The 19,441-nt window shown below is 45.4% G+C and overlaps 1 protein-coding gene across 4 annotated transcripts in view; it reads right to left on the reverse strand.

Annotated features, from left to right (window-relative positions):
- Positions 1-344: 344 nt before the first annotated feature.
- The window catches only part of LOC106608295 (jun dimerization protein 2), a 31,957-nt gene continuing 12,860 nt past the window's right edge, over positions 345-19,441 (reverse strand). For 2 of the 4 annotated variants that reach the window (XM_014206158.3, XM_014206160.3), the window contains exons 3-5: positions 3,096-3,323; positions 2,553-2,657; positions 345-1,724 (exon numbers count right to left, since the gene is read on the reverse strand). In XM_014206158.3, the coding sequence (XP_014061633.1) occupies positions 1,521-1,724; positions 2,553-2,657; positions 3,096-3,314 (528 nt within the window). In that variant the 5' untranslated portion in view covers positions 3,315-3,323 and the 3' untranslated portion in view covers positions 345-1,520. Of the gene's footprint in view, positions 1,725-2,552; positions 2,658-3,095; positions 3,324-10,530; positions 10,647-10,747; positions 10,871-19,441 lie in introns of those variants that run through there. The other 2 variants (XM_014206159.3, XM_045721162.2) reach the window with 2 other exon arrangements.

Raw genomic sequence — 19,441 nt, forward strand, 5'->3', positions numbered from 1 at the left:
CATTTGGGACACAACCTGTGCCAGTTATGATTATAACTGTCTATTCTCACATGGGGAAACTTTAGCTTCGACGCTGGAGGTGGTTGCTCTTGGAGGCAGGCTGAGTGCCAGTGAGGCCCAGGAGGAAGAGCTAGGAGCCAGGCTGATGGCTAAGGCAGAAAGCCCAGCATCACTGTGCCTTCTTCAGGGTGATGTCACGAATGCTTGAACCAGACAAACTACGCAACTAGTGCAACCAATGACAATAGAGAGGGGCGTGTCATCGTAAAGTGTCAGACAACCACGCTGTAGACATTGTGATAGTAGTACCGTCATGCAAATAGATCAAGAAATGAAAGTTGTAGCATAGTTTGACAAATATAATTTATATATATTTATATCCACCTCCATTCCTCCTCATACACAAGTCATTGAGAGATATTGCTCAGATGTTAACTGAACAATTCTTCTTTTCACAGCTGCTAAACAGCGCAATATTCATATAGAAAAATACAACTGGACAGACTGACAGATGTAAAAATGCTAAATCACATCAAGTGATTAGAATACAGAACATTACACAATAATACATGTAATCTATATATATGTAAAGCAGTATAAAATAAGCACATTGCAAGACAGACATTGACGTAACAATGCCTTTTTTTTTATAAACAGGAGTGTAAACATTATTTCATATAGTTTTATATGTGCTTTTATTTATGACGCCAGCGTCACCACAAATCGGATCAACCGGATACTGCCATCGTCAAGGCAGAGGATATAAAAAATAAAAAATAAAAGTTAATTTTTTTATTTATTTTTTGTTTTTAAATCAGCATTGTAATATAAAATACAAAACAGCTTTAGTATATACTGAATGCATGAATATCCTAGAATATTACTACGGCTGTATATTTAAACGTGGTATACAGTACACTGGCAAACTGCAGAACGCTGGCTGGCTACACCTGTGTGTCTACCGTTATCCAGGTTTAGAATATCAAAAACAGCCCCTTTGTTTCTCTCAGTGCTGATAAGTGCCAGTAACAGAGCATTAGAATGATTGACCTTAGTGTTTCCTCTTCGACATTATAGTTTCCACTTTATACCTTCTTCTATTTTTGTCCTTTATTGTAAATGATGGTTGTAGTATGCAGTAAGTAAACTGAGGCACTGACTGGGTTTCAGAACAAACAGCACTTATTATGATGCAGAGAGAACTGGGTTGGGCGTAAGGCTCCTCCCTCAGAGCCCACTCAGGGAACATTACCAAGGTGTTACCGATGCAACGGACCTTTAAATTTTTTTATTTTTAAAAACAGGTCTTTGGGCAAAGACAGACGAGAGTCTCAACAAGTCTCCAGCTTTGAGGTCAAGACAGTACATACTGTGTGTGCTTCAACAACAAAAACGGCAGTTGATTTTAGAATTTTTCCAAAATGGCCACCATTCATGATGATGATGATGATGACAACGAGTTGTTTTTTTTGGCAGATCTATCTTTGCCGACCTTCGGTTTCTTGTTTCCCCTTGTGGTTTCATTTGGAGGCGGTCAGCTTTTCGGCAGCCAGGTGTTCTAGCAGGGGGTTGGCCTCGCTCTCGGGGGTCTTGACGCTGTCGGTGCGGACGATGCAGGTGGGGCGGTGGAGGTTGAGCATCACCATTAACTGCTGTCTCTCCATCCTCAACTCCTCAATCTGGGACTTCAGGTCAGTGTTCACCACCTCCAAACGCTCCGACTCCTACAGGGAGGACAGATAGGGGAGGGGGTATACTGTTAAGTCATTTATTTAACCTTTATTTAGCCAGGCAAGTCAAGAAGACTTTCTCTTTTACAATAACCAGTTGAGGTCCCACTTTAAACAAACTACAATATAAATGCTTTACAGAACATTCATGTCTTCATAAACACCAGACGCTTTACAGAGCATTCATAATGTCTTCATAAACAATATAGACGCTTTACAGAGCATTCATAATGTCTTCATAAACAATATAGATGCTTTACAGAACATTCATAATGTCTTCATAAACAATATAGACGCTTTACAGAGCATTCATAATGTCTTCATAAACAATATAGACGCTTTACAGAGCATTCATAATGTCTTCATAAACAATATAGACGCTTTACAGAGCATTCATAATGTCTTCATAAACATTAGACGCTTTACAGAGCATTCATAATGTCTTCATAAACAATAGACGCTTTACAGAGCATTCATAATGTCTTCATAAACAATATAGACACTTTACAGAGCATTAATAATGTCTTCATAAACAATAGACGCTTTACAGAGCATTCATAATGTCTTCATAAACAATATAGACGCTTTACAGAGCATTCATGTCTTCATAAACATTATAGACGCTTTACAGAGCATTCATAATGTCTTCATAAACAATATAGACGTTTACAGAGCATTCATAATGTCTTCATAAACACTATATAGATGCTTTACAGAACATTCATGTCTTCATACTATCTATTCCATCTTCTACAGCTAATTCACAAAGAACATCCCAGGTATAAATAAAGAACTCATTGTGAAAAAGAAAACATGACTGACCCTTTGGAGGAAGTCTGTTCTCTCCTTCTTCCTGTTCCGACATCGTGCTGCTGCCACTTTGTTCTTATCTCTCCTCCGTCTCCTCCGCTCATCGTCCTCGTCCATCTGCAGGGAGAAGAGGTGTTGTGATTAGCTAATGGGGACCTTTTCCAAGGCCTGCATATTATTAAAACATCGTGATGACAACCCTGGGCTCTATCTTTCCTGTATGTTTTACTCCTGGTTTTTCATACTTTCTGTTTTATTGTGAACTTCAGATAACTGTGCTTCAGTTTGATACCTGTGCTTGCCATCTTGGAGGCAAAAGTGAAGAGTTGAAGAGAACCCAGATTGAAAATGGTTAAGTTGTGTAACATCTAAACTACTTCTGAAATTGCCCACTTGGTGGAGCTAAAACATAGTAGTCTGGTCCAGTTTTCAACAGACCACCATACATAAAAAACAGACCATGGCCTCAAAATGTCTAACATCCATCTCCATTCCTCCTCAAGCTCTTCTTCCTCCTTCATCTCCCTCCCCACCCATCTACCCCTCCCTCCTCACCTCTCCCTTGATAGCAGTGAGCGGCCTCTTGCCCAGCCGTCCCAGGAAATGCAGCGGTGACAACATGGCGCCCAGGTTCCTGAAGTCCTGTGCAAGTTTGAGCTGATCGGTGAGTGTAGTGGCAGAGATGCCCGCCAGTGGGCCCAGGCTGGGCAAGGAGCCGGCCGTCAGGGCGGTGTCGAGGATCTGGCCGGGCATCATGTTAGACCCAGCCACCATACACCACAGCTATGGAGGGAGAGAGGAAGAGGGGGAGAGAGGAGGAGATGGAAGGTCATTGATTGTCAGGTCCATTGCTATAGGGTCTTCTTTACGTGCCTGATTCATGTCCCTGTGTCCGTCTCCTTTCACAGTTTTAAAGCTATTTCCTCACATCCTCGACAGACAGCTTTAACAGAATTGACAGACTGGATTTTGCTCCATGTAGCCTCCATGTTCAGGCTGTGGCTATCATTCATCATGCATTGCATACCAACCGTAAATTTTTTTTTTTCTTTTAATGATTGCGGGCAATTTCCAAGAGTTTGCATTGAGAAGTCCTGTGGTCAATCAAAGAAAAATGAAAGAGAGAGAGAGAGAGAGAGAGAGAGAGAGAAAGAGAGAGAGAGAGAGAAAGAGAAAGAGAAAGAGAGAGAGCCTGTACAGACCAGGCCTAGAGGAAGTGACTGCAGAATGAATGTATTTCTGTAATGACTGTTAGAACCAAGACTGTGCTGTTGAAAACTCCTGATGGCCAAACAGAAAACCAAAAATGTTGCTCATGGAGTTAGGAGAGGGACGGTACAGGACACCAACTTTATCTTTCAGCCAAGACGTGTATTATGAGCAGAGTATGTGAGCGGAGCTGGAGTGGAGGGTTCCCAATTTAACTGGAACGTGGAGCGAGTTCCCCCCCCCCCCAAAGGCTAGAGCGTCGGCCTTCTCACCAGCACCAATCTCGCTCCAGTAGCACCCCCTTCACAAGCTCAGGGCATGCCCGGCCCAGCATGCATTTGTAGTGTAGTTGACTGTTGCTAATAGCCCCTTGCTTTAGCTATTGTCATGGAGTTTGCTAAATATATTCATAAAGAAACTAATAAAAACACACAGGTGCTAAAAATCAAGGTGACTTACAAAGACGAAGAAAACCAAGAGCAAGAGAGGGAGTGCGTGATGTAGTGTCCACAACTAAAGAATCATTGTGGAATCTGAACAGACACATCCTGAAAGCAGCATGATGCTGTACTTACTACATGTACATGATAACAGAAAGGTGGCTAGCTAGCTGTCTGTCTCAATATAGGAAAGTATTTATAAACACAAAATCCGATATCTTAAAAAGTTTAGTTCATTTTCATTCTATTATCTATACAATAGGCCATCATTGATTCTGGCCCAATAGGTCTGGTATATTACCTCTGTCCTGGAGCTTTCTGTTTTGATAAGGTTGTTTTACCTACAATTCATTAGGCCTACCTACAAAACGTTTTTAATATGCTTTCCTGGCAAGAGTGACCCGAAGGGTGTTTATTAACATCCCCAGTGTTTCTGCAAGCGCTGAGGGTGGGTTTCCACCACTGCTGGCCTGCTCTCCAGATGCCGTCGCCTGAAGCCACAGGCTCTGGACTAACTCATGTTTCTAAAAATTAATTCAAAAAGCCACTGTAGATGGAGCCGAATAAGGCATTCCTAGTTTAATTTTGTATTTAATTCGAAGTAAATCACAGTCTACGTGTGCAATTTATAGACTATAATGACTTAATACAACAAAATGTTGTTTAAATGCTGAGCGTTTTATGTCCCTATCAACCTGGTGTGTCGTACTCCCAAATGCATTTCTTTGTTATAGCCTTGAAATAATATATTCCTTCTGTCTTTCTGACCTATTTCGAGTGTTTATATGCTGTTTAATATGACATGTAGCCTATTTGAAATGATGAGCGCTCCTTAGTCACCTTTTCCTGTTGTTTGTAAAAAATAAAAATAAAAATCATTAAAATCATATGGTTTGGTTTCAATACTTGGAGCGGCAGTTTTTCTTTTTCCTGTGAGCGCTGAACGGTTTTTGGCAGAGGTTTTTAGCAGAGTTTTTTAGCAGAGGTTTTTAGCAGAGCAGTTGGAAAGGACGTGGAGCCCCGGAGCTGCACACCGCTTCACGAGAGCGATGAGCGGGATTTCCACGACCTCTCAACTCAACCACTCTGATTGTGAGGTGAGCAGGACAGGACAGGTGCCGGTGGGGCTGACCAGCTGACTGTGTGAATATGTCCCAACTGACACCCTATTCCATATATAGTGCACTACTTTTGACCAGGGACAGTAGTCAAGAGTAGTGGACTATAGAGAATAGGGTGCCAGTTGGGACACACCCCATGTTCCTGACTGACTACACTGCTAGGCTGGGTTCCTTTCTTAGAAAAATAATCGGCACCGTTTATTACAAAAGCCAGAAAGAGAGAGAGCGAGAGAGAGAGAGACAGCAAAATAGAGAGAAAGAGAGGCAGAGGGAAAAGAGGTTACCAAAAAAAAGTCATATAAGCCCTATTCTAGGTGACCCCACCCAGCCAAGAGCTGGTCTCACAGCGTTTTGTGTTTGGACTGAGTGAGGGAGTTACTGACGGAAAAATGGTCTGAGACCAAATTGGCAGTTTACCGATTACCCGTTCTCTGATTCCTCCTCTCAGGAGATTATGAATGAATAAATATTTTATAAAAGTGTATAGATGTTAGTTTCCTTTCCTTATCTCATACCATCCATTATCACTGATTGCTGAAACGACTAGGCAAGCCTAAACACCTAGCCTATAGCAGAGCTAGATACCTAGCCAGGCGTATAGCAGGGCTAAAACACCTAGCCAGGCCTACAGCAGGGCTAAAACACCTAGCCAGGCCTAAAGATATCTCCCTCCTGTTTTTAGCTGTTGGTCATATTAGCATTGCTAGAAATATTGTATATTAGGGATGCACGATATAGTCGGTGAACATATTAGAATCGGCAGATATTAGCCAAAATTGGCAACATCGGTATCGGTCGATGTCTAGTTCAACGCCGATGTTAAAGCTACCATGCATACCTATATAACGAAAGGTACATGACGTAATAACGCCATGTAAAATGTTGCGCTACACGTGCAACACAGCATTCCTAACCTAGCCCACAATGTCTGCTGTGTGGATCGAGCAGTCAACAAGTCCAGCCGTCATTTGAAAGAGAAAGAACATTTCAGAGAGACAACTCAAAGGCGAAATCCATTAAAGCCAAGATAATGGAATTCATTGCCCTTGACAATCAAACCGTTCTCTGTCGTGGGTGAAGTTCGCTTTCGCCGACTGGTCGAGCACCGGTACACACTACCAAGTGCGCTATTTTTCATATGTTGCCCTACCGAAGTTACACAGTAATAGCGTCACTGCTATTAGCTTCACGACATACATACTATGGAACGCCGTTTGGGGCTTTGCGTGTCAAAAAAGATACAGTAGCACTGTCAAAGCTGTACAAAAAAAGTCTGCAAACAAGCAAACAATGGCCACGAACGATGTGTTCACAATACTGCGTTGGTAATAAAGCATGATTTATAACAAATCCCGCTATGCCCTAAGACAAACCATCAAACAAGCAAAGCGTCAATACAGGATTAAGATTGAATCCTACTACACCGGCTCTGACGCTCGTCGGATGCGGCAGGGCTTGAAAACCATTACGGACTACAAAGGGAATTATAGATACAAGCTGCCCAGTGACGCGAGCCTACCAGATGAGCTAAATGCCTTTTATGCTCGCTTTGAGGCAAGCAACACTGAAGCATGCACGAGAGCACCAGCTGTTCTTGATGACTGTGTGATCACGCTCTCGGTAGCCGATGTGAACAAAACCTTTAAAACAGGTCAACATTCACAAAGCCGCCGGGCCAGACAGATTACCAGGACATGTACTCAAAGCCTGCGTGGACCAACTGGCAAGTGTCTTCACTGACATTTTCAACCTCTCCCTGACCGAGTCTGTAATACCTACATGTTTCAAGCAGACCACAATAGTCCCTGTGCCCAAGAACACTACGGTAACCTGCCTAAATGATTACCGCCCCGTGGCACTCACGTCGGTAGCCATGAGGTGCTTTGAAAGGCTGTTCACGGCTCACATGAACAGCATCCTCCAGGACACCCTAGACCCACAACAATTCGCATACCGCCCTAACAGATCCACAGATGACGCAATCTCAATCGCACGCCACACTGCCTTTTCACACCTGGACAAAAGGAACACCTATGTGAGAATGCTGTTCATTGACTACAGCTCAGCGTTCAACACCATAGTGCCCACGAAGCTCATCACTAAGCTAAGGACTGTGGGACTAAACACCTCCCTTTGCAACTGGATCCTGGACTTCCTGACGGGCTGCCCCCACGTGGTAAGAGTAGGCAACAACACGTCTGCCACGCTGATCCTTAACACTGGGGCCTCTCAGGGGTGTGTACTTAGTCCTCTCCTGTATTACCTGATCACTCACGACTGCGTGGGCAAACACGACTCCAACACCATCATTAAGTTTGCTGACGACACAACAGTGGTAGGCCTGATCACCGACAACGATGTGACAGCCTATAGGGAGGTCAGAGAACTGGCAGTGTGGTGCCAGGACAACAATCTCCCTCAATGTGATCAAGACAAAGGAGCTGGTCGTGGACTACAGGAAAAGGCAGGCCGAACAGGCCCCCATTAACATCGACGGGGCTGTAGTGGAGCGGGTCGAGAGTTAAGTTCCTTGGTGTCCACATCACCAACGAACTATCAAGGTCCAAACATACCAAGACAGTTGTGAAGAGGGCACGACAAAACCTTTTCCCCCTCAGGAAACTGAAAAGATTTGGCATGGGTCCCCAGATCCTCAAAAGGTTCTACAGCTGCACCATCGAGAGCATCCTGACCGGTTGCATCACTGCCTGGTATGGCCACTGCTTGGCATCTGACCGTAAGGCTCTACAGAGGGTAGTGCGAATGGCCCAGTAAATCACTGGGGCCAAGCTTCCTGCCATCCAGGACATATAATAGGCGGTGTCAGAGGAAAGCCCATAAAATTGTCAGACACTCCAGCCACCCTAGTTATAGACTGTTCTCTCTGCTACCGCACTGCAAGCGATACCGGATCTCCAAGTCCAGGACCAAAAGGCTCCTCAACAGCTTCTACCCCCAAGCCATAAGACTGCTGAAGAATTAATAAAATCGCCACCGGACAATTTAGATTGACACACCACCCCCCCCCCCCCCCCCCCCTTTTGTACACTGCTGCTACTCACTGTTATCTATGCCTAGTCACTTAACCCCCACCCACATGTACAAATTACCTCTACTAACCTGTATCCCCGCACACTGACTCAGTACCGGAGCCCCCTGTATATAGCCTCGTTATTGTTATTCTTATTGTGTTACTTTTTATTATTACTTTTTATTTTAGTCTAGTTGGTAAATATTTTTTTTTAACTCTTCTTGAACTGCACTGTTGGTTAAGAGCTTGTAAGTAAGCATTTCACGGTAAAGTCTACACTTGTTGTTTTCGGCGCATGTGACAAATAAAGTTTGATTTGATTATTTGTTTGACCGCAACTTCTGGGGTAGCTAGCTTTAGCTTAGTACCTAGCTAGCACCAATACAACCAGCCTGAAATCAATGACCAGTAGAAACTGCAGTCATTTTCATTATTCTTAGTAATGATTTAGGAAACCTTGAGTAAGTATTAGCTAGGTAGCCACTTGTTGTTCACCTATTGAAATTGAACTTCAGTTCATGAAAATAAATAGCTAGCCAACTACTTAACACTGTTGCCCAAAGCTAACGTTATAAACAGCCAGCTAGCTTCATCTGGCTAGTGAGGCTCGACTTGACCGGGTTGTGTTGTGAAGCTAGCCAAAATAAGGATTAGGTACAATAGCGGAATTTGCGATTTGCCTTCAAAATAAAAGTATGTCATTGACAGTGATGCAAATGAATACAAATAGTAGAATTATGCCAAACTTTTATTTTGAAGATTAACCCCAAAGTCCACTATTGTGGCTAATCCTTATTGTGGCTAGCTTCACAAAAATGGGTCCGACCACCATTAATCAAATAAGAACTGTCTTATAAATTAGGGTTATTTTAGATGATGACACCTAGCTATATAGTTAGCTGGCTAACTATAGCTACTGAAACAGATTATGACGTGTTATTTGACGTGTCAAATAGTGTTATTTGACGTGTTTCTTTTTCGACACGCAAAGACAAACGGCGTTCCATAGAAATCCTGGTTGAGAATGTAACTGAACAACGAAACAGCACAGCAAGTCAGAGAAATAAATAGGTTTTGATCGTGTTTCTGGTAATTGGGACATACGTAAATGCCAACAAAATACGTTTTTGGTCAGTATGGTGTGTAATCTTTATTTAACTAGGCAAGCCAGTTAAGAACAAATTCTTATTTACAATGACAGCGCAGAAGACGATGGGCCAAATGTGCGCCGCCCTGTGGGACTCCCAATCACGGCTGGATGTGATACAGCATGGATTCGAACCAGGGACTGTAGTGACGCCTCTTGCACTGAGATGCAGTGCCTTAGACCGCTGTGTCCATGTGTGCGTGTGTTAACTATTTAACTACTAGAATCGGTTATCGGTATCGTTTTTTGGGGGGGCAGGGAAAATATTGGATATCTGTATCGGGCAAAAATGTAATATTGGTGCATCGCTATTTCTTCTTTGTATATAATAGTAATATTAGTAGTATAGCATAAATAGTGTTTTGTGTTTCATTAATTGGCTAGCTAGTTAGCGTCTTCAAATTCTCCAGTCTGTCATTCGACTCTTTCCCCTGCCGATGATGAGCTACGAAAGAAGTGGGTGAACAACATAAGGACGAGACAACTTCACCGTCAGCAAAAGCTCCACGGTCTGTGGCAGGCCTTTTCTTCCTGAAGGCGTATTGGAGCCTACTCCGGGAGGGCTACGTTGTCTGAGGAAGGGAGCTGAGCCACTTCTGTTCCAATGGAACAATTAGGTTATTCAGTCACGGGGAATCCCATCCCTACGCTAAACAGGCTATGGGCTGATTCATATAGGAGACATGAGATAAGATTATACAAATCTCTACAACCTGAGTCTACAGAGGAGCTGCATTGGCCGGAGGGTGTCAGAGTACAGAATGAACTAGCATACAGCAGAACAACTCCTTCCAACTATAAAAACTACACAAGAAACTCCTTCCAACTATAAAAACTACACAAGAAACTCCTTCCAACTATAAAAACTACAGAACAAACTAATTCCGACTATAAAAACTACACAAAACTAATTCCGACTATAAAAACTACACAACAAACTAATTCCGACTATAAAAACTACACAACAAACTAATTCCGACTATAAAAACATTCAAACTAGATCCAGATGTTAATCAAACTGATCCACAAAACTGATGTTTACCTCTGTCTGCAGAGTTTGGATATCCACTGCTAAATATCCACTGCTAGATCAACAACCTTTCCAACAACGAACACACAGTTAAGACCAGAAAAACCCCCCTCACAGACATTTCTTGCTGTGAACACCCTCGATTGTTTTACACATGAAACAGTTAAGACAAGAACCCCCAACCCCCCCCCCCCCCCCCCCCTCGGAAGACATGAAAGCTAAACTGTACCTTTTCTGCAGCAAAGTAGTGGTTCCTAAAAGCCAGAGAGTCTGAAGGGGCTTTACCACTCCCTTTTCAAAAGGGGAGGGGTCTCGTATTTTCTCAGTTTGTGTCGCCGGGCTGGCGGGCGGACGTTTGCCAGGATTAGTGGTCAGTGTTTGATGATGCAACACACTCTCTGTGTTCTCGCAGTCAAGCAGAAAAGCCAGTCGGTGCCATACACAGCCAATATACTGTACCCCGAGACAGACAAAGACAGTCACTCAGAGCAGGGCACGGCAGGACAGGGCACGGCAGGGCAGGGTAGAGCCTCGCAGGGTAGGACAGGACAGAGCACAGCACGGTAGGACAGGGCAGGGTAGAGAGAGGCAGGGCAGCACAGGGCAAAGCAGGACAGGGCAAAGCAGGACAGGGCAAAGCAGGACAGGCATTTCTGCTTTACAGAACCGCCTAGTCGACTGAAGTGCCTCAGGAGAAGCCAAACACACAGCACAGTCAGGGTGGGAGAGGAAGTGTCATGTATTAGAACTGCACTCAATGCAGGTCCTGGGTAGCTGGCACATGGCCAAGACCAATGGCATATGAGCCGTGGCTGTGTGTTGGTCTAATGTGCCTCCGTGTGTGTTCGTAAGTCTGTGTGCACTCAGACAAATGTGCCTGTGTGTGTATATGTATATATATTTATATATGTCTGGAAACCCTGGTTTTCTCTACTCACATACTTCATCCGTCTTCAGGTTGACAAAATGGGTCCATTTCCTGCACCATTCCTGAGGCCAATTAGCTGCTCCAATCCAAGGCTGAGGAATTCAACCTTAGAGTGCCATTTGGGACACAATTCCCTACATAGTGCCCTACCTTTGACCAGTACCCATAGGGCTCTGGTCTAAAGTAGTGCACTATAAAGGGAATTGGGTGCCATTTAGGTTGCAGATCCACTCTACCATCAATACCCTAGCAGCTCCACTCTCCTACCATCAATACCCTAGCAACTCCAGACTCTCCTACCATCAATACCCTAGCAGCTCCAGACCCTCCTACCATCAATACCCTAGCAGCTCCAGACCCTCCTACCATCAATACCCTAGCAGCTCCACTCTCCTACCATCAATACCCTAGCAGCTCCACTCTCCTACCATCAATACCCTAGCAGCTCCACTCTCCTACCATCAATACCCTAGCAGCTCCACTCTCCTACCATCAATACCCTAGCAGCTCCAGACTCTCCTACCATCAATACCCTAGCAGCTCCAGACTCTCCTACCATCAATACCCTAGCAGCTCCACTCTCCTACCATCAATACCCTAGCAGCTCCAGACTCTCCTACCATCAATACCCTAGCAGCTCCAGACTCTCCTACCATCAATACCCTAGCAGCTCCAGACTCTCCTACCATCAATACCCTAGCAGCTCCAGACTCTCCTACCATCAATACCCTAGCAGCTCCAGACTCTCCTACCATCAATACCCTAGCAGCTCCACACTCTCCTACCATCAATACCCTAGCCTAGCAGCTCCACTCTCCTCCCATCAATACCCTAGCCTAGCAGCTTCAGACTCTCCTACCATCAATACACCTAGCAGCTCCACTCTCCTACCATCAATACCCTAGCAGCTCCACTCTCCTACCATCAATACCCTAGCAGCTCCACTCTCCTACCATCAATACCCTAGCAGCTCCACTCTCCTACCATCAATACCCTAGCAGCTCCACTCTCCTACCATCAATACCCTAGCAGCTCCACTATCCCTACCATCAATACCCTAGCAGCTCCACTGTCCCTACCATCAATACCCTAGCAGCTCCACTCTCCTACCATCAATACCCTAGCCTAGCAGCTTCAGACTCTCCTACCATCAATAACCTAGCAGCTCCACTCTCCTACCATCAATACCCTAGCAGCTCCACTCTCCTACCATCAATACCCTAGCAGCTCCACTCTCCTACCATCAATACCCTAGCAGCTCCACTCTCCTACCATCAATACCCTAGCAGCTCCACTCTCCTACCATCAATACCCTAGCAGCTCCACTGTCCCTACCATCAATACCCTAGCAGCTCCACTGTCCCTACCATCAATACCCTAGCAGCTCCAGTCTCCCTACCATTAATACCCTAGCAGCTCCAGTCTCCCTACCATTAATACCCTAGCAGCTCCACTCTCCCTACCATCAATACCCTAGCAGCTCCACTCTCCTACCATCAATACCCTAGCAGCTCCACTCTCCCTACCATCAATACCCTAGCAGCTCCACTCTCCTACCATCAATACCCTAGCAGCTCCACTCTCCTACCATCAATACCCTAGCAGCTCCACTCTCCCTACCATCAATACCCTAGCAGCTCCACTCTCCCTACCATCAATACCCTAGCAGCTCCACTCTCCCTACCATCAATACCCTAGCAGCTCCAGACTCTCCTACCATCAATACCCTAGCAGCTCCAGACTCTCCTACCATCAATACCCTAGCAGCTCCACTCTCCTACCATCAATACCCTAGCAGCTCCACTCTCCCTACCATCAATACCCTAGCAGCTCCACTCTCCCTACCATCAATACCCTAGCAGCTCCACTCTCCCTACCATCAATACCCTAGCAGCTCCACTCTCCCTACCATCAATACCCTAGCAGCTCCACTCTCCCTACCATCAATACCCTAGCAGCTCCACTCTCCTACCATCAATACCCTAGCAGCTCCACTCTCCTACCATCAATACCCTAGCAGCTCCACTCTCCTACCATCAATACCCTAGCAGCTCCACTCTGCCTACCATCAATACCCTAGCAGCTCCACTCTCCCTACCATTAATACCCTAGCAGCTCCACTCTCCCTACCATTAATACCCTAGCAGCTCCACTCTCCCTACCATTAATACCCTAGCAGCTCCACTCTCCTACCATCACTACCCTAGCAGCTCCACTCTCCCTACCATTAATACCCTAGCAGCTCCACTCTCCCTACCATTAATACCCTAGCAGCTCCCTCTCCTACCATTAATACCCTAGCAGCTCCACTCTCCCTACCATTAATACCCTAGCAGCTCCACTCTCCTACCATCAATACCCTAGCAGCTCCACTCTCCTACCATCAATACCCTAGCAGTTCCACTCTCCCACCATCAATACCCTAGCAGCTCCAGACTCTCCTACCATCAATACCCTAGCAGCTCCAGACTCTCCTACCATCGATACCCTAGCAGCTCCACTCCTACCATCGATACCCTAGCAGCTCCACTCTCCTACCATCGATACCCTAGCAGCTCCAGACTCTCCTACCATCAATACCCTAGCAGCTCCAGACTCTCCTACCATCAATACCCTAGCAGCTCCACTCTCCTACCATCAATACCCTAGCAGCTCCACTCTCCTACCATCAATACCCTAGCAGCTCCACTCTCCCTACCATCAATACCCTAGCAGCTCCACTCTCCCTACCATCAATACCCTAGCAGCTCCACTCTCCCTACCATCAATACCCTAGCAGCTCCACTCTCCTACCATCAATACCCTAGCAGCTCCACTCTCCTACCATCAATACCCTAGCAGCTCCACTCTCCCTACCATCAATACCCTAGCAGCTCCACTCTCCTACCATCAATACCCTAGCAGCTCCACTCTCCCTACCATCAATACCCTAGCAGCTCCAGACTCTCCTACCATCGATACCCTAGCAGCTCCACTCTCCTACCATCGATACCCTAGCAGCTCCACTCTCCTACCATCGATACCCTAGCAGCTCCACTCTCCTACCATCGATACCCTAGCAGCTCCAGACTCTCCTACCATCAATACCCTAGCAGCTCCAGACTCTCCTACCATCAATACCCTAGCAGCTCCAGACTCTCCTACCATCAATACCCTAGCAGCTCCACTCTCCTACCATCAATACCCTAGCAGCTCCACTCTGCCTACCATCAATACCCTAGCAGCTCCACTATCCCTACCATTAATACCATAGCAGCTCCACTCTCCCTACCATTAATACCCTAGCAGCTCCACTCTCCCTACCATTAATACCCTAGCAGCTCCACTCTCCTACCATCACTACCCTAGCAGCTCCACTCTCCCTACCATTAATACCCTAGCAGCTCCACTCTCCCTACCATTAATACCCTAGCAGCTCCCTCTCCTACCATTAATACCCTAGCAGCTCCACTCTCCCTACCATTAATACCCTAGCAGCTCCACTCTCCTACCATCAATACCCTAGCAGCTCCACTCTCCTACCATCAATACCCTAGCAGCTCCACTCTCCCTACCATCAATACCCTAGCAGCTCCACTCTCCCTACCATCAATACCCTAGCAGCTCCACTCTCCTACCATTAATACCCTAGCAGCTCCACTCTCCTACCATCACTACCCTAGCAGCTCCACTCTCCCTACCATTAATACCCTAGCAGCTCCACTCTCCCTACCATTAATACCCTAGCAGCTCCCTCTCCTACCATTAATACCCTAGCAGCTCCACTCTCCCTACCATTAATACCCTAGCAGCTCCACTCTCCTACCATCAATACCCTAGCAGCTCCACTCTCCTACCATCAATACCCTAGCAGCTCCACTCTCCCTACCATCAATACCCTAGCAGCTCCACTCTCCCTACCATCAATACCCTAGCAGCTCCACTCTCCTACCATTAATACCCTAGCAGCTCCACTCTCCTACCATCAATACCCTAGCAGCTCCACTCTCCCTACCATCAATACCCTAGCAGCTCCACTCTCCCTACCATCAATACCCTAGCAGCTCCACTCTCCTACCATTAATACCCTAGCAGCTCCACTCTCCTACCATCAATACCCTAGCAGCTCCACTCTCCTACCATCAATACCCTAGCAGCTCCACTCTCCCTACCATCAATACCCTAGCAGCTCCACTCTCCTACCATCAATACCCTAGCAGCTCCACTCTCCCTACCATCAATACCCTAGCAGCTCCAGACTCTCCTACCATCGATACCCTAGCAGCTCCACTCTCCTACCATCGATACCCTAGCAGCTCCAGACTCTCCTACCATCAATACCCTAGCAGCTCCAGACTCTCCTACCATCAATACCCTAGCAGCTCCACACTCTCCTACCATCAATACCCTAGCAGCTCCAGACTCTCCTACCATCAATACCCTAGCAGCTCCAGACTCTCCTACCATCAATACCCTAGCAGCTCCAGACTCTCCTACCATCAATACCCTAGCAGCTCCAGACTCTCCTACCATCAATACCCTAGCAGCTCCAGACTCTCCTACCATCAATACCCTAGCAGCTCCAGACTCTCCTACCATCAATACCCTAGCAGCTCCAGACTCTCCTACCATCAATACCCTAGCAGCTCCAGACTCTCCTACCATCAATACCCTAGCCGCGAGCTCCACTCTCCTACCATCAATACCCTAGCCTAGCGGTTCCAGACACTTTCTAAAAGCAGGAGCAGGGTGTATTCATTGGCACCATTTCCACAGTTGTTGACTGGCCAGTCAACAAGAAGCTAACCTAACCTATAATGCATGGCTTACTTCCTTATGTATCCTCCTGGAGCATGGGCCATCGGCATCATTAGAGCATGGCTATATTTGCAACTAAAAGGCTTGCAGTAAAGCCCATAGCTTTACGCCTGCAGACAGGTTCATTCACGACAGGGGGGAAACAAGGCCTTCCCCACGACAGGGGGGAACTTGAAGCAGCCATGCTTCTCATCCAGAACACTCTAACTTATCTTGTTGTAGAACAACACTGTTCGCCTCATACTTTGGCCTCAGCATATTTGCCTGCTCGCCTCACATATCATCTTGCACAACTCTTAGTGACATGCAAACAGCCCAACCTATCTCTGGGCTGGAGAAAGAAAGAATAACATGGTGAAAATGATGAACAATGATAGTGATGCCTTATCCCACATACACCCCTCTCCTCAAGACCTGAGCCATGGCTCCATTACTGCCTGTATGAGTCCCAAATGAAATTCCTTCTATAGTGCACTACTTGAAAACATAAAGCTCTGGTCAATAGTATTGCACTATAAAGGGTATAGGGTAGTATTTGGAACACAGCCTCTGCACTCAGTCAGTCATACTATGCTACAGTATGTGCTGTTGAGTTTCTGACCCAGGCTTTCTTTCTTAACCCTCTGGGGAGAAGAAGAATTTGATAAACGGAATTACACTGAGACGCCAATTTCTCACTTTAAAATGTATGCCAAACAAAAACCATTGATTTCTAAGTTTAACAAACCATACTCTATGCACAATGATTACTTTGAACAAAAACAACAGTAAAACTTGTCATTAAAATACTGGATATGCAGATGCAAAGTTTGGTGACAGAGTTAGTATTAGTTAGTTATTACTATTAGTTAGTTATTAGTAAGTTATTGTTATTAGTTAGTTATTAGTATTAGTTAGTTATTAGTATTAGTTAGTATTAGTTATTAGTTATTAGTAGAGTTAGTTATTAGTAGAGTTAGTTATTAGTATTAGTTAGTTATTAGTTACCGTAAATTCCGGACTATAAGCCGCAACTTTTTTCCCAGGCTTTGAACCTCGCGGCTTAAACAATGACGCGGCTAATATATGGATTTTTCTCGCTTTCAATTGTCTTTTTCTCCAAAAAAACACATTCTGTGACGTGCTCTGTTTTTTGGCGGCATGAAGCTTTCATTAGACCAATGAAATTGCCGAACGGGTTAAGGTCAAACAACTTTTTTGTTTACTGTTTAGATTAAATCGAGCGCTCTCAAACTTACCATCATTCTGATTATGGTAGTCATTTTGTCACCCTAATCATGGCAAAGACACGGAGAAATGCATATGATGCAGCTTTCAAGTTGAAGGCAATTGATCTGGCTGTTGGAAAAGGAAATAGAGCTGCTGCACGGGAGCTTGGTCTTAATGAGTCGATGATAAGACGTTGGAAACAGCATCGTGAGGAATTGACTCAGGGCAAAAAGACAACTAAAGCTTACTGCTAATTTTTTATTTTTTGTTACAAGCCGTGTTTCGTTAAAGCCTATTTCTTTTTGTTACAAGCCGCGCTTCGTTAAAGCCTATTTCTTTTTGTTACAAGCCGTGTTTCGTTAAAGCCTATTTATTTTTGTTACAAGCCGCGCTTCGTTAAAGCCTATTTATTTTTGTTACAAGCCGTGTTTCGTTAAAGCTTATTTCTTTTTGTTACAAGCCGTGTTTCGTTAAAGCCTATTTATTTTTGTTACAAGCCGTGTTTCGTTAAAGCCTATTTCTTTTTGTTACAAGCCGTGTTTCGTTAAAGCCTATTTCTTTTTGTTACAAGCCGTGTTTCGTTAAAGCCTGTGTAAAGTTAATTTGTTTCAATGTACCGGTAGGCACCTGCGGCTTATAGACATGTGCGGCTTATTTATGTTCAAAATAATATATATTTTTTAATTCAGTGGGTGCGGCTAATATTCAGGTGCGCTTAATAGTCCGGAAATTACGGTAGTTATTAGTTAGTTATTAGTTAGTAAAATATTCCTCAGTTTTATTCTGTCACCAAACTTTGTACCTGCAACAGTTCTTCCTGTAAATGTGGTTTTTGTAAAAAATATTCTGTGGAAATTGATAAAAGTAGTTCTGGTGCATAGAGTTCTACGGTTTGTTAAACTTTTGAAATCAAATGGTTTTGTTTAGTATACAGCGTAATTCCGTTACCATGGAATTGTCCTTCATTCTACACATTTTACATTTTAGTCATTTAGCAGACGCTCTTATCCAGAGCGACTTACAGTAGTGAATGCATACATTTCATAATTTTTCCCCCCGTACTGGTCCCCCGTGGGAATCGAACCCACAACCCTGGCGTTGCACACACCATGCTGGCGTTGCAAACACCATGCTCTACCAACTGAGCCACAGAGAAGGCCAGTTAGGCCAACCTTACACAAACCCTCATTCTTTTGACTTTGGAGGGATCGGACAGTTAGGATAAGATGCAGACGGCACAAAAGTGGACTCCTAAAGACCAGGGCCCAGAGGTACTGTACTGTGCCGTCCAGAGCCGTGATGTGGTATGTTATGGTCCTGTCCTGTCCAGGGCCGTGTTGTGGTATGTTATGGTCCTGTCCGGGGCCGTGTTGTGGTCCTGTCCGGGGCCGTGTTGTGGTATGTTATGGTCCTGTCCTGTCCAGGGCCGTGTTGTGGTATGTTATGGTCCTGTCCTGTCCAGGGCCGTGTTGTGGTATGTTATGGTCCTGTCCAGGGCCGTGATGTGGTATGTTATGGTCCTGTCCGGGGCCGTGTTGTGGTATGTTATGGTCCTGTCCGGGGCCGAGTTGTGGTATGTTATGGTTCTGTCCGGGGCCGTGATGTGGTATGTCATGGTCCTGTCCGGGGCCGTGATGTGGTATGTTATGGTCCTGTCCTGTCCAGGGCCGTGATGTGGTATGTTATGGTCCTGTCCTGTCCAGGGCCGTGATGTGGTATGTTATGGTCCTGTCCTGTCCAGGGCCGTGATGTGGTATGTTATGGTCCTGCCCTGTCCAGGGCCGTGATGTGGTATGTTATGGTCCTATTCTGTCCAGGGCCGTGATGTGGTATGTTATGGACCTGTACAGGGCCGTGATGTGGTATGTTATGGTCCTGTCCAGGGCCGTGATGTGGTATGTTATGGTCCTGTCCAGGGCCGTGATGTGGTATGTTATGGTCCTGTACAGGGCCGTGATGTGGTATGTTATGGTCCTGTACAGGGCCGTG

Source organism: Salmo salar, chromosome 06 (genome assembly GCF_965601325.2).
Source record: "Salmo salar chromosome 06, fSalSal1, whole genome shotgun sequence".
Classification (NCBI taxonomy): domain Eukaryota; kingdom Metazoa; phylum Chordata; class Actinopteri; order Salmoniformes; family Salmonidae; genus Salmo; species Salmo salar.